At 47.7% G+C, this 13022-nt stretch overlaps 1 protein-coding gene across 3 annotated transcripts in view; it reads right to left on the reverse strand.

Moving 5' to 3' along the window:
* NTRK3 (neurotrophic receptor tyrosine kinase 3) overlaps positions 1 to 13022 on the reverse strand; it is a 206435-nt gene that overhangs the window by 139273 nt on the left and 54140 nt on the right. For all 3 annotated transcript variants that reach the window (XM_054272532.1, XM_054272533.1, XM_054272534.1), the window contains exons 5-8: positions 6594 to 6751; positions 4190 to 4332; positions 3508 to 3649; positions 1098 to 1394 (exon numbers count right to left, since the gene is read on the reverse strand). In XM_054272532.1, coding sequence (XP_054128507.1) covers positions 1098 to 1394; positions 3508 to 3649; positions 4190 to 4332; positions 6594 to 6751 — 740 coding nt within the window. The remainder of the gene's footprint in view (positions 1 to 1097; positions 1395 to 3507; positions 3650 to 4189; positions 4333 to 6593; positions 6752 to 13022) is intronic.

Here is a 13022-nt window from a genome sequence, read left to right on the forward strand (position 1 = left end):
CAGATAGTCAAGCAGGGCAGCATCCTTGAAGTCAGAATACAAATCTTCCACTCCCATCCATATCAGCTCATTTGTTCAATTGTCAGATCTTCAAGGCAGAGATTTGGGTTTGCATTTATGATATTTGACCTGCGGGAAAACTCTGTGTACATATATGGTGTGATATAAATAATAAATGAGAGTACCGTTGGTATTTTGCTATATTTAGCAAACGCCCTATTTTGCTGGATTTTCTTGGGCTGCAGGGGCCAATTTAGAGCTGCCACTTTCTCATGGCATCATTCCTGAAGGCAGCACAGAGATCTTAACTCCATGATGGCCAGTGTGTTATTTCACTGTCAGGGATGCTCCTACAGAGCAGACAGGCCACCACAGAAGTCTCTACAGTGCTTCCCAGAGATGAATCTTCATATCCTCAAATGGATTTTTTTTTGCACTTTAGCTCTGAATCACCAGGGAGTGCAGCAGGGAACTCCAAGCAATCAGTTAAGAAATCCCAGCAAACTGATGCAAAGTGACTAATTGAGCTGTCGCATCTTTTGTAGCCCTGTCATCCTGGAATTGCACATATTGCATTTGGAAAGAAAACAATCCTGACATCGCTGCATCCAGCTTTAATCATTTCACAGATGCAAGCTGGAAGTAAAAGAAACAAAGGGACAAGCTGCATCACTTCAAAGGCTTTTCCTTTCTATATCTTATGACTACCTCACAGCAGAACACTTTCTCTAGAAAAAATTCAGCAATGTCTTTGGGGCACACAAAAGGAAATCCAAAATAATTGGGCAAATTTACATCCTATTCCCAGGGAAATTCCTAAAGGTCTTTTGAATAAGTATATAAATACACTGCAGAATGTGCTACAAAATAAAATTATTTAAAGCAGTTAGCACCTCTCCCAGCACTGAAGACTTCATATGACACCACTGTGGAGGAAAATCATACTGGCCAGAAGAAGAGGCTGCCAGGGGTCACCTCTTCCAACCTGATGTTCAGACAAAGCCAGCTTGGGTGGCCAAGGCCTTGTTGAGGCGCAAGGGTCATAGTAAGACCTTCAGATTGCAAGAAACCCTGGTGAGACAAACTGAACATCCTACCTGGAAAAGGCTTTTCAAGGAAGTGTCCTTTGATGGTTTGGTTGGCGGAGCCCAGCTGGTTGGTGGCCACGATGGTGTAGTTTCCATTGTTGTAGTGGGTGGGTTTGTTGAAGAGCAGGCAGCCCTCAGACACCTCCCCTTGCTGGTAGAACTCCATGCGGATGATCTCGGTCTCGCGGAGCACCTGGCCGTTGTGCAGCCAGTGCAGGGTGGGAGCTGGGTTCCCGTGCACTGCAAACGCAATGCAGTGGTCCATGTGCAGCACCGGCTCCTCCAGAGTAAGGATGCGAGGGGGATCTAGCAGAGAGAAACATGGCAGGCTCACAGCAACCTCCACCCAACGCCACCAATCTGTGCACACCACTGAAAACCTCCAAAACCACTTGAGCCTTCTACTCTTCCCATGGATGTCTGGAAAGAGGCAGTGCTGTCATGAGAACCTCTCCATCCTCCCCTCAAAGGAGGGTCTGAGCCATGGCCAGGCCTCTTGGCCTTCCAAACTGGGGTGTAAATAAAAGACAGGGATGGAAATTTCAGCCCAGGAACAATTAAGCTCAAACTGTCCTGCCAACATCTACTGCTGCTCTCCTTCCCCCAAGGGATCCTGGGGAGACTGCCTGTCCCCATTAAGGAGGACACAGTGATGTAGCACTGCTACATTACATTACAGATGTGCAAGGTGCCCGTGGGAGGTCTCCAGTCACACAGAGCAATTCTGGATTGCATAGCTGGGGAAGCAAACATCCCTCAGAGACTGACTGTCCTTGGGGGCTTTGACTGCCTGAATATCCCAAAGGAGTTCTCACTCGCCGAACAGCCTCCAGGGGTGTTTTAATTAAAGGGAGTAGAGTGGGAGAGGGATAAGAAAAGCAAAAACTCCACCTGCAATTTATTGCATATGCATTGTCTTCCCCTTGGGACACGCCGAGAATTCAAATGTTGCTCTGCTATAGCTTCTGAAACCCCATTTACAACGCCTACACCTAAGGTCCCAAACCCCAAGGCTGGCAAGGTCTGAACTAGAAGAACAAGTTTTGTGCAAAGATACATGACACAATGATGTATGTCTTCCCTAAAACTCTCCTTTTCCTGCTGCCATCCAGCTGCAAAGACATTCGGCATCGATGAGGAAGAAAACCAACGTACCAAATTTGACCCATCTTCATGAAAAAAGACAGTGAATTTTTAAGTCAGTGAAGCTGACAAAAGAGAAAAAGGTGCAGAGCTGGTTGGAGCTCAGCAAAATTCTCCCAGCAGCACCCATCTACCCTGAACCACAGAGTCGTGTCCCAGCCACCCTCTCTCGTTCACCAGCCCAGATCCGCACGTGGCTTTTTCATATTTCCTGGCAAGGGGATTCAAAACAGGCAGCCACCTACATGCACAAACCCAGATCTTTCCAGAGTAAAATTACAGCCTGACTGATGGCTCTGTGCAACAAGAGCAAGGGTAGCAGAAACTGTCAGCAGCTCAGAGGATTTCATGGGTGAAAATAAGCATGGGCATAGTGCTGTTGAAAGGGTGGAGGAACAGATGCTAAAACACCGTGCAAAAAACATCCATCTGCTGACCAGTCAACTCTGAGCTGGGCTGAGCTTTAATTACCTCCATCCTTCAGTCCATCAAAGCACTTATTGGAAGGAAGATGAAAGTAGTAAAGCATCACACAGGATGAATGGGTTTACCAAGAGTAGCCAGAATCCCACAAGGGTCTCTGCTCTACATGGCAAGGTTGAGGTGAGGGACTGATTTTCAAACTACAGAGTAAGGGCAAATATTACAGACACAGCAAAATAGAGCAAATCTCAGCTGCTTGAGACCACAAAGCTGTGTAAACTTCCTTTTAAGGTCAGGGGTTTGTTATATTAGAAAGCACAAAGAAAGTTGAGCTACTTGCAGATAAAAGTGAACAGTTCAAATTTGACACATGCACATTTATATGACATTTGAAGTTTAACTTTGTAGAATCTGACCTGAGAAAAAACCCTTACATTCCTGAAATTAGTGGCAAGGTTTAAACTGTCTTTAGCGAGGGTCCCATTGAACCTTCACATAGCACCAAGACAAGAAACTTTGCTTTTGTTAAGAGATTTTTAGTCCCTTTATGGCTTTCCTTTAATCTGTTGAATATTCCAATACACAGGCAGGAAATTCCCACCACCACCACTGTGGCACTGCTATTCCTTCCCTGTTCTTGTGCTCATTTCTGGATTAATGGAGGCATCAGGAAAGCAAAATTACTGACATTTGAGAGGGAGAGCTGTGTGAGGATCCACCTCCAGCTCAGCTCCTCCTAATCTTCACGCCCAAAACCAGTATGGCACAGGTAGCAAGTGGCCATGCATTCAAGCAGCTCCCAGGGCAGCCCCTCTGGGCTCTGCATGGACAAGGGCTCTCCACTGGTACTTACAGTAGACAGTGAGCAGCACACTGGCATTGCTCATCCCCACCACGTTCTCAGCAATGCAGGTGAGCAGGAATCCATTGTCCTCGCTGGTGACGTTCACCAAGGTCAAATTGATGGCATGAACATTGGTCCAGTTGAGGTTGGTCTAAAAATCCCAGAGAGAAATACAGACAGAAATGGGTGTCTGGTGGGTCCTTTCCTCCCCTCTACCAACCCCAGAAAAGGAGCATCACAGTTTCCATGTGAGGAGGTCTCTAAAATCCAAAGACAGAAGAAAGGTATTTCCTCACCTAATCAAACACAGCAAATCTTGTAAATACTGGGAAGGGGAGAGCCATGGCATTGTAGCACTGATAAACATGGCCAGCCTCTAGAAAATCTTACTTAGCTATTGCAAACAGGTCATTTCACTAGAGTTCCATCAGAAGACACATGAGTTCATTCAATCAGGGAACACTGAGCTCTGAAGCTCTCTCATCTTCACTTTCTGACCATACAGAAGGAAAGTTTTGCTCCCTTCTGGGAATTCCCTGCTTCTCATGTGGATAGAGCATGGCTTCAGCTTTCCTTTGGATACAACAATTTCTCTTTTCTCATACCATCTGCCATGCATGCACTGACCTGGGAAACCCTGGGGGCTGCTTTGGCACAGGCACAGGCAGCACTGGGGTGTTGCAGCCCCTACCTGGTGGGTGTTGATGGAGTGGAGTTCAGCCACTGTCCAGTCCACGTCCGGCAGCGGCGATCCTGAGCCGTTGCAGGTGATGACCGCGTTCTCCCCTTCCCGCACCGTCAGGTTCACGTGGCTCACACTGATCTCAGGAAGGTCTAGAGGAGCCAAAAAAACTGCTCAGGTCTGGGGCAGAATTTTCTACAGCCAGCAACAGGAAGTGTGCGGACCCAGATCCCACCAAGCTGTTTTCCAAATCAACCTCCAGCACCCTGAGATGAATAGTATGAGGCAACAGAATGTCTATGCCCTACCAAGAAAAGGAGGGGTGTTGGACATTGGACATGTGCCAGCTGAGCAGACCCTCTCATCAGCTCTGAATCCAAAAGTTGCTGTCCAGTTCTGGCCACTGTTCCTCTCACACAACTCCCATACCCATCTCTCTACTCCCACAGAAGCTGCTCACTAGGGCAGTTTCTGGGGATGGGAAAACTGTGTGTGCTGGGAGAGGATCCAAGGCATCCCCACCCACAGGGACAAGGCACAGAGCACTCAGCATTCCAGGTGAAGGAAGTGTCCCTCTAATTTATAACAATCAAGAAAAGATGACCAAGGATGTGTCCTCATATTAACTGCAGCTCTCCTAATAGAAGGTGCCCTTGTTCTCCCTCGGTGGTAGCAGAGGAATTCACTGATTTATGGTGGCTCTGATTTACACCAGTTCCTTGCTTGCTGCCACAGGCACCAAATATCCTTGTGAAGGGAAACAAGACAGTGCTGGTTGCAAGAAGGCCAAAGAGTTTTCCTGAACAGGGGAGATTTTCAGAGGCAAATTGAGCAAGCAGGGCAGGAGGAACTGACCAGGGGTCCCATCCCATCATAGGGCAGCAGCATCCATCATGCCAAGGCAAAGTCATGGATGGGGATACACACACACCCTTTCATGGCCATCAGAAAGTGACACCAGGAAGGAAAGAGCATTGTACTGATTAGGATGATGCCAGAAGAAAGAAAGCAGCAGTCAAAACCTGGCAAAGCTGCATAGATGGCAGGAATAAGGGAGAGGGAGATGGGAAGGACATGTATGTTCTTCTCCAGGCTGAGCTGGTATCAAACATGGCCACACCAAGCCATGCCAGCCCTCAGCACCAAAGGACAAGGATAAATCAACATCCCTGGAGACTTAATGCTTGAACAGAAAGATTCCTCTGGAGGAAAGCAGACCACTGTGGCTCCCTGCCCTTCCAGGAGTTTGCACGGTCAGGGGAGATGCTTGCCCTGCACACCAGCACATTTTTTCTCCCAAATCAGCACCCTGCTGTCCCCTATAGTCTAATGCCACCATTGATGGAGCCATCTCTCCTCCTCTCCCTGATCCCTCAGGATTTTTTGTTGTTGTTTAATCCTTGCAGTTTATTCATCCCATGTGGGGCGGAAATTACAGCGGTCTCAAATCTTTTTAGTTCATCCACACAAAGGCACACTTTGGCCGATTTCCAGAGCTTAAAGGGACAGGGTGAACTTGAAAAAAAAAAAAAAGCCCAAAAAAACCAACTAACCAACAAAACAACAAAAAAACCAAGTCATGCAAATCCAAATGTGCATGCTGTTTGTCTACTACTGCTACAAGCAACAAGCCCAAATCCCTAGTACAGAGGATGATTATATTAAAAAAAAAAAAAAAATCTGGTTTTCCTCCTTTTTTCAGCCTGTGAGTTTGACAGCTGCTTGTGTACAGACAGTTTAATTGCTCTGTGGAAGGTACATCTCTTTTTCCTTACTCTGCAAGGGATGCTTTCCAGTAATAGCAATAGCAGAGCAAAACCTGATACCAAACAGGCAGCTGATGCGTGAACAAGGTGAAGGAAAAAGGGATAACTATTGAACATGCCTCGTGTTGCTCCTGGGGCCGCTGGACTCTTTTAAACATCAGCAGGAAATAGAAAAAGATATAAAGTCACTTTTGGCTCTTCCCTACAGATATGGGATTTCAATTGAAAAATAAAACAAAAGAAAATGAATAGAGACATGTATTTCCTAAGAGTAATTACAGAAGATTCTGTGTCAGTGTCTCTTAACAATATGCTGCTTCTAGGATTCGTTAGGCACAGGAAGATCTACATGAAACAGCTCTTTTCAAGACATCACACAGCCTCACTACAGACACTTTGTCAGGCAGCAGCATTGCAGTGAAGAAAATGCCCCAAATCACCCAATATCTTTCATAAGCACATTATTAGCAGCCCCACATTTACCCAGATATTCTATTTTTAATCTACAAACTATCCCAACCAGCTTCAACCCTCTTGTTCTCAACCACATCATTGAGATCCTGCTGCCTCAGGCTGCTGAAGCTGAGCTGCTGGGTTGTTCAGGGATCCCTCCTGGCCTCCCTCATGTCCACCCCAGGGATCCTTACCACACTGGGTGATGTTCATCTCCTTCAGGGTGATGATGGCTGCATCCATGGTCATGCAGTAGAGATCCTGGTACTGCAGGTTTGCCTCGCTCTTCTCCTGCCAGAGCTGGATCCAGCGGATGTCACAGCTGCAGTTGAAAAGGTTCCTCTCTAGTCTCCTGCGGGCAGAGAGAGGTGAGAGAGGATGGTGGGATGGGGAAGGATGAGCAGAGCTGTCACCTGGCTCTGGCATCCCCAAGGAGGGCATCCACCATGCACGTGTAAGAGCTGAAGTAGAATCTTCTCCGCGTTATCCACCTGGGGTCTTCTGGAACTTATTACTCCTGTCTTTGCCACAGTCACACATCCCTGCATTCACAGTCTCCTTCATGAATGCACACAAGGTTTTACAGCTCCCTGGGCAGCACAAAGACACATTCACTGTCTCTCGCCACAAGATCTGCACTACTGTGTCTTGGTCCCACTGTCACCCAGAAGATTCATCCCTCAGCAAAGGAGCAGACAGCTCTCTACTGCCCTAAAATATCAATTTACACCTTCAAATCCCACCTCAGTGGTGGTCCCAGACGCTGCTGGGCAAAGCACAATCCAGGCCCCCACAAGCACTCAGAGAAGCTGGCAGCTCTTCTCCCAAGTTCCTTGTACAAACACAGGCTCCTGGTGACCCAGAACACAAGCTAATGTGCAGGGGAACATGCATTTTAATCAAATCAATCAGCACTGTGCTGAGACCCTGCTGACCTGGCCAGGAGAAATGGAGAAAAGCACTGCCTTTAATGTACTTCATTTAAACCACACTTACACATAGTTTATATACCAGGAATGTTTATTATAATTGATTTTCCAACCTATTAACCATTTCATTTACATTTTTAAAGCTCTGCAGGTGTCTGTGGACATGCAAGAAGGCCAAGTCCCAGCAGAGAGAATAGTCCAGAGCTCAGCCAGGGCTGAGCTACCAAAGCTGGTTGCAATAACTTGAGCAAAACTAGGAGATACAGCCTGAACAAACAAAATATCTCTGCACACAACTGTAAAGCAAAGAAAGTTGGGATCAGCAGTGCCAAAGATGAGCTCAGTCACCCCAAAGCAGAAGGGCATCTCCAAAGGTCAAACCATTGTTTCACGTGATATCTAGATCCCCTGTCATACAGGGGAAAGCTTTTTTCCTGCTCTGTTCTGCGTGTTACTGCAAAATTCATGCTTGCTTTTACAAAATTAATTTCACCCACTAACAGGATTTGGAAACAACCTTCCAAACATCTGCAGCTGCTGTTTTGTCAATACAGTGCTGCGAAAGGAGGAACTGAAGGGGTGTTGTGGAAGCACCCAGGGTTGCTTAACCTGAACCCTAATGATGCCACTTTGCATTTCCAAATACATCAAGATGTCATCTGACCTTTTTTTTCAGAGCAAACACTGAGTTAAGCTTCACTCTGTGGCTTTTCATTAGTTCATTTCTTTCCCACCAAAGGCACATAAACCTCTGTGACACAGGTACAAGGCTCAGACAAGCAACTCAAAGGCCAAAGCACTAAATTTAACAGACCAGAGCAGATTAGTGCAGTGATTTGAGTGATGACACATTCCCTGCGTGCTCTGACAGGTACTGCCAGGGCTTTGCACAGGCTTTACATCCTCTTCTACACAGCCATGAATCTCCCTCTCAGGAGCCCCCCAGAATCACTGATACCAACAGGACATGGGATGGCAAGTGGGAAAGGGCAGGGCAGGTAACTGGGGGTGCACCCTGGGACCTGGCAGGGAGCTGGGGGAGCTCAGGTGCAATGGGGGAGAAATTCTGCTCTGCTGCAAATATCCTCACAGAACGAGGCTGCTGGGAGAGCTGCTGTCCTAGCACTTAAGGGCAGCTCTGTAAGTAATAGACAGCAGCTTTCCTGGCCCATTGTTAATTCATGAAGGGCCATGAATAATACAGGAGCCACGGGCTTCAGGGCAGAACTTGCCCACAACCTGCCCCAACACCAGCAGTGTAACTCGCTCTAATCGAGACCCCCAGAGGGGCTTTTGCACTAATTAACTCCCATCACAGGCTGGATGTGCTGAGTGCCACGGGCAGCTGGCACAGCTCTGTGGGTAGAAGGGGCACATTTGTGCACCCATTGTCCCTAACATGCATTGCTAAAACATTCCTAACATGCAGAAAATACCCTTTCCTCCTTGCCTGGTGCCTGCCTTGCTGTGCCAGCCAGTTCCCCGGGGAGGTGCATAGGAAATTCCACACTCACATTGTCCTAAACCCACCCAAAAACCTTGGTTTAGGACGTGAGTGGGGAATTCCCTATGCACCTCTCTAGGTGCATAGGGAATTCCACACTCATATTCAATTTCCATTGAATATTCCTCACTCATATTCAATTCTGTCCTCAGATCTCTTCCCTTGCAGGGACCATTGTAGCTGCTTCCAGCTTTTCCTCTCACTTTTCTGTAACACAGCTCCACTACCTACAAACCTCTGCTTGTGGACATAAATGCACCTTCTGTTCCTGCAAGAAGATGTGCCCTTTGGACAAAACACCCTGCTGGACCAGAGGACACTGCCATGTGCTGCAGACCATGGGTGCAGCAGCACCCCAGTGAGAATAAAGACAAGGGGCCCTTTGTGGGACACATCCAGCACAACTTAATCCTGGAACGAGCAAACAAACCCAAAGGGCATTTTTTGCATGCAGGCTGCAATTGTTGCCAGATCATGCTTGGCTGCAGGCACTCAGGAGCTGTGTACACACCCCCACGCCTTCTTCAGCCCTCCTTAAAACTGAAAACGCCTGTGAGAAATAGCAAATGTCGCATCTGCAAGGGAGCTGGGCTCTCTGCACAAGCAAAGCTGCTCTGGCACTCAAGGAGTTCATCCTAAAAGGGGCTGAACCTGCACCTCAGACAGAGCCATTCACCAGCACCATGAGCAGAGAGTGATAGTAGGGTGTACTCAGGGCACAGCCCCTTCCCTAAACAGGTACAATATGTTTGGGAAAGAGGAAAATTGTGGCAATCATACCATTAGCTGTCATTTGATGAGACAATGACCCATCAAAACTGAAACCCTAGAGCATGCAGGCATCAAACTAATTCTTCAACAAAACTGATGCTGCTGGTGCCTGGTTGAGTCCAGCTCTGCTCCCTGCAGAGAGCTGTACCCAAAACTGCCTGTACAGCCTTCACCAAGGTGGACCAGTGTGGGAGACAGACGCCATCAACACTCCAGTGTGCTCTGGAACAGACAGGGACTTCACACACACAAGCAGTGTTTTCCAGACTAGGCAGCTAAATGAGACACATGCCCCATCCCATGCCTCCCCTCTCATCAGCTAAAGCAAAGCCGTCTGCAGCTAAAACCTCTCAGAGGGCAGCAGAGATCCTTGCCACACTTCTTCTGTCTGTTTCAATTCACATGAAATTCCTGCCAAGGTTTCATACTCTTACAATTAAAATGCTCTTCCTATCTTGGGACTGAGGCCACTTCCCTAAGCTTGAGAAACAAAGAGCGCGCAGCAGAAAGAGAACAAAATCTAATTTTTTTATTCCTAATTATTTCCCAGAAACCAGGGCTTCTCTTGGTGGTCCAACCAAAACTGTTATTTCTGAACCCCTGCCAGGAGGGGCTGGGATAGAAAGGGAAGGACTGGGACAGGGAGTGGTGCGTGCTGTCTGACAGCTGCCTCAGCTGATGCAGCACCCACTGCCTGGCCACAGCTCTATTACTGGGACTGCTGGTGGTGATAACTTTCAAAGCTGGAGGCACAGACCATGTAAAGTTGGTCTCATAACATTAACAGAAATGCTGCTGTGCCCCATCCCCACCAAAGCCTCTTGCTGTAGCACTGCAGAAATGTACTGCAGGGCAACTTGGCAGGCACTGCTGGTATTAGAAATGCTGATGGGTTGGGCAGAGCAGCAAGATGTTCAGGACTACAAGGTTTTATACAACCAAAGACGTAATTGGATCCAGAGTCTTAGGTCTTTCCGGGAAGGAATTTCTTGAAATGTCAGCTCTAAGCTCTCTGAGGATATGACAAAGGAAGCCAAGGACATGACAGAGGAAACCAGCTGTGACTTCTGGATAAGAAAGGCTCTAAGTCCAACATTTATGAGCTGTTGCATGTGTCAGATGCTTCCCTGCACACACTCAGCTTTAGACTTAGGAGAGTTGTGCGCTCATTAGCCTGAGCCCTGCTGGTCAAGGTCAGCCCATGCCATGGGAATTAGGGCTGGAGTTACTGGAAACAATTCCAAGCCTTGTTTCTGGCCAGAAAGAGCAGGAGATAATACTCTAAGGAAGTGTGCCTCATTTTTGCCATCCTTTCTTCAGTGAGTCAGCAGGGAAAAATCTCAGCTCTGTTGAACAAGAAATTCTTCTTTAAAGCATTACCACGTTCACCAGGCTGCGACGCCTTGGATGCAGCCGAGCAGCAATTTCAAGCCCCAAGTTGCCATCCACCTGCCCAGCACTCTTCTGATCTTTACTCCTCATTGTTCACAGTGAGTGGCTTATGTCAGGTCTTGTGTTCCCTGGCAATTTCCATGTCACACTCAGTTGTAGCTCCTCTCCTGGAGACAATCCTCCTGCCGCTCCCCTCACCACATGCTCTGCTGCTCCAAGCTGCCTCGTTCTAAGTCACAGTTTTGGCTTGGGTGACTTTCCTTCCTCTGGATCCATGATTTCCTGATAGCACAGGGGCACAGGAATTCAGTATAAGGCATCTCTGGTGATCCTCTGCACCCACTTGTTCCACCAACCCTCCACACAGTTGTGGAGAAGAGATTCTGGCCAGCTTCTCTGTGTCCCTGGAGTCTCCTGGCCTCTCCACTGCTGTGCACAAATGCTGCTGCTCAGCCTGTCTTCCCAAAGCTGGTGTCTCTGCATTGGCCTCTGCTGCTCACCACCTTCTCCCTTTCCACAGAGTTTTGGGCTTAATTTCAAATCCTTGGCTGATGTCAATCTGCAACTCCCTTTCTAGCTTTCACCAGTGTTTCACACTCGCTTTATGTGGGCCATGTATTCCATCTCCTTAGGTTCTGGAAGCCTCCTTGGAGCTCAGTGTGCCAAAAAACTGTCTCTTACTCACCCATCCTCTGCATTTCTAAAAAAAAAAGTACAGTATTTCCCACTTTTGTGGATCCATTAGTAATTTATCCCCAATGTGGAGATGTGCTCTTCCTCACCAGCAGGTCCCATCCTTCTAGCTGTCAGGACTACAACCACCTCACAGTAGGTAATGTGTCTTTACCTTAATTCCCAGCATCTTTATGTGAATGATTATTCAGAGCCCATAGCTCAGGCTACACTTCTGTGCTGCCTTCTTTCTGACAATTCCAATGTTCAGCATGGCCCCAGGAAGGATACTGCAGGCACATCCCCCTGCCCCATAAAAACTGACATCCATGGGGATATCAGATAAAATATCCCTCTTCTGCTGTGTTTGGGGATCAGCATCACCACATTATTCTGGTAATCTTCTGTGGATGAAGGGTCTTTAGTTACTCAGAGGGGAACATTTGTAGAAGGCACCTAAAGCAATTCTTCAGGAAAAATGAACTTGACCAGGCTCTTAGTCCAGCCCAGCCAGCAGGAAGGCAGTCCCTGTGGGCTGGCACATCTGTAGGTCTAAATTGCCCACTGGAGCTCCTGTCAGAGGTTGCCAGTACCCTTTTCAGAGCCTGGAGCAGGAGAGTTTCACCTGAGGCTCCTGCCCCACACCATGCCAAGCCTCCCTGTGGGACACCATGGACAACACACACCACATGAGAACTGCTTTCCCACCCCACCACGGCTTCCTACCAACCAGCCCTGTGATCTCCTGTACTTCTTTGTGCACGATTTCTTTGGTTCATTGGGATTTGTTATCTCCAAGAAAGCTGCTCCGAGCACAGCTCCAACTGGAGCCAAGTAATTCAGCTCCTTCATGCTCGCCAAGCTGCAGAGTGCTGGCCCCAGGTGACACTGTCCAAAGCCACCCCAAGCACACCAGCTCCCTGCCAGGATCATCATATCAGGACAGCACAGATGGATTCATCAGGTGAAATACCCTTTGCTGCCCAAAAAGCAGCTTCTCAATTCCCTTTGTGCTTGGTATTGGTCTTTTGAGCCCGGCTGGAGCTGGCAGACCTGGGACGTGCCTGAAGGAACAAAATATGACCAAATGAAGCAAAAGCACATAAAAACAAGCCCTTTTGGAAGTATTCCCATTAATCTGCAGGCTCACCATTACCCCGGGCCCTGCAAGTGCCTCCAGCTCAGGACTGCAGTCCCATTTGCTCCTCCACTCTTGGGTCTCTCTTGGGTAACAACCATCAATCTGAGTTTTGCCAGACAGTGCAATGACAATAAGTAAAGGTCTAAGAATACAAATGACTCATGCTATTAAACTTGAAACCCGAGCCAGGATTGAAAAATATTTAGAGCTGTAA

Source organism: Melozone crissalis, unplaced genomic scaffold, assembly GCF_028551555.1.
Source record: "Melozone crissalis strain CALT ecotype California unplaced genomic scaffold, PUWL_Pcris_2 ptg000014l_1, whole genome shotgun sequence".
NCBI lineage: Eukaryota > Metazoa > Chordata > Aves > Passeriformes > Passerellidae > Melozone > Melozone crissalis.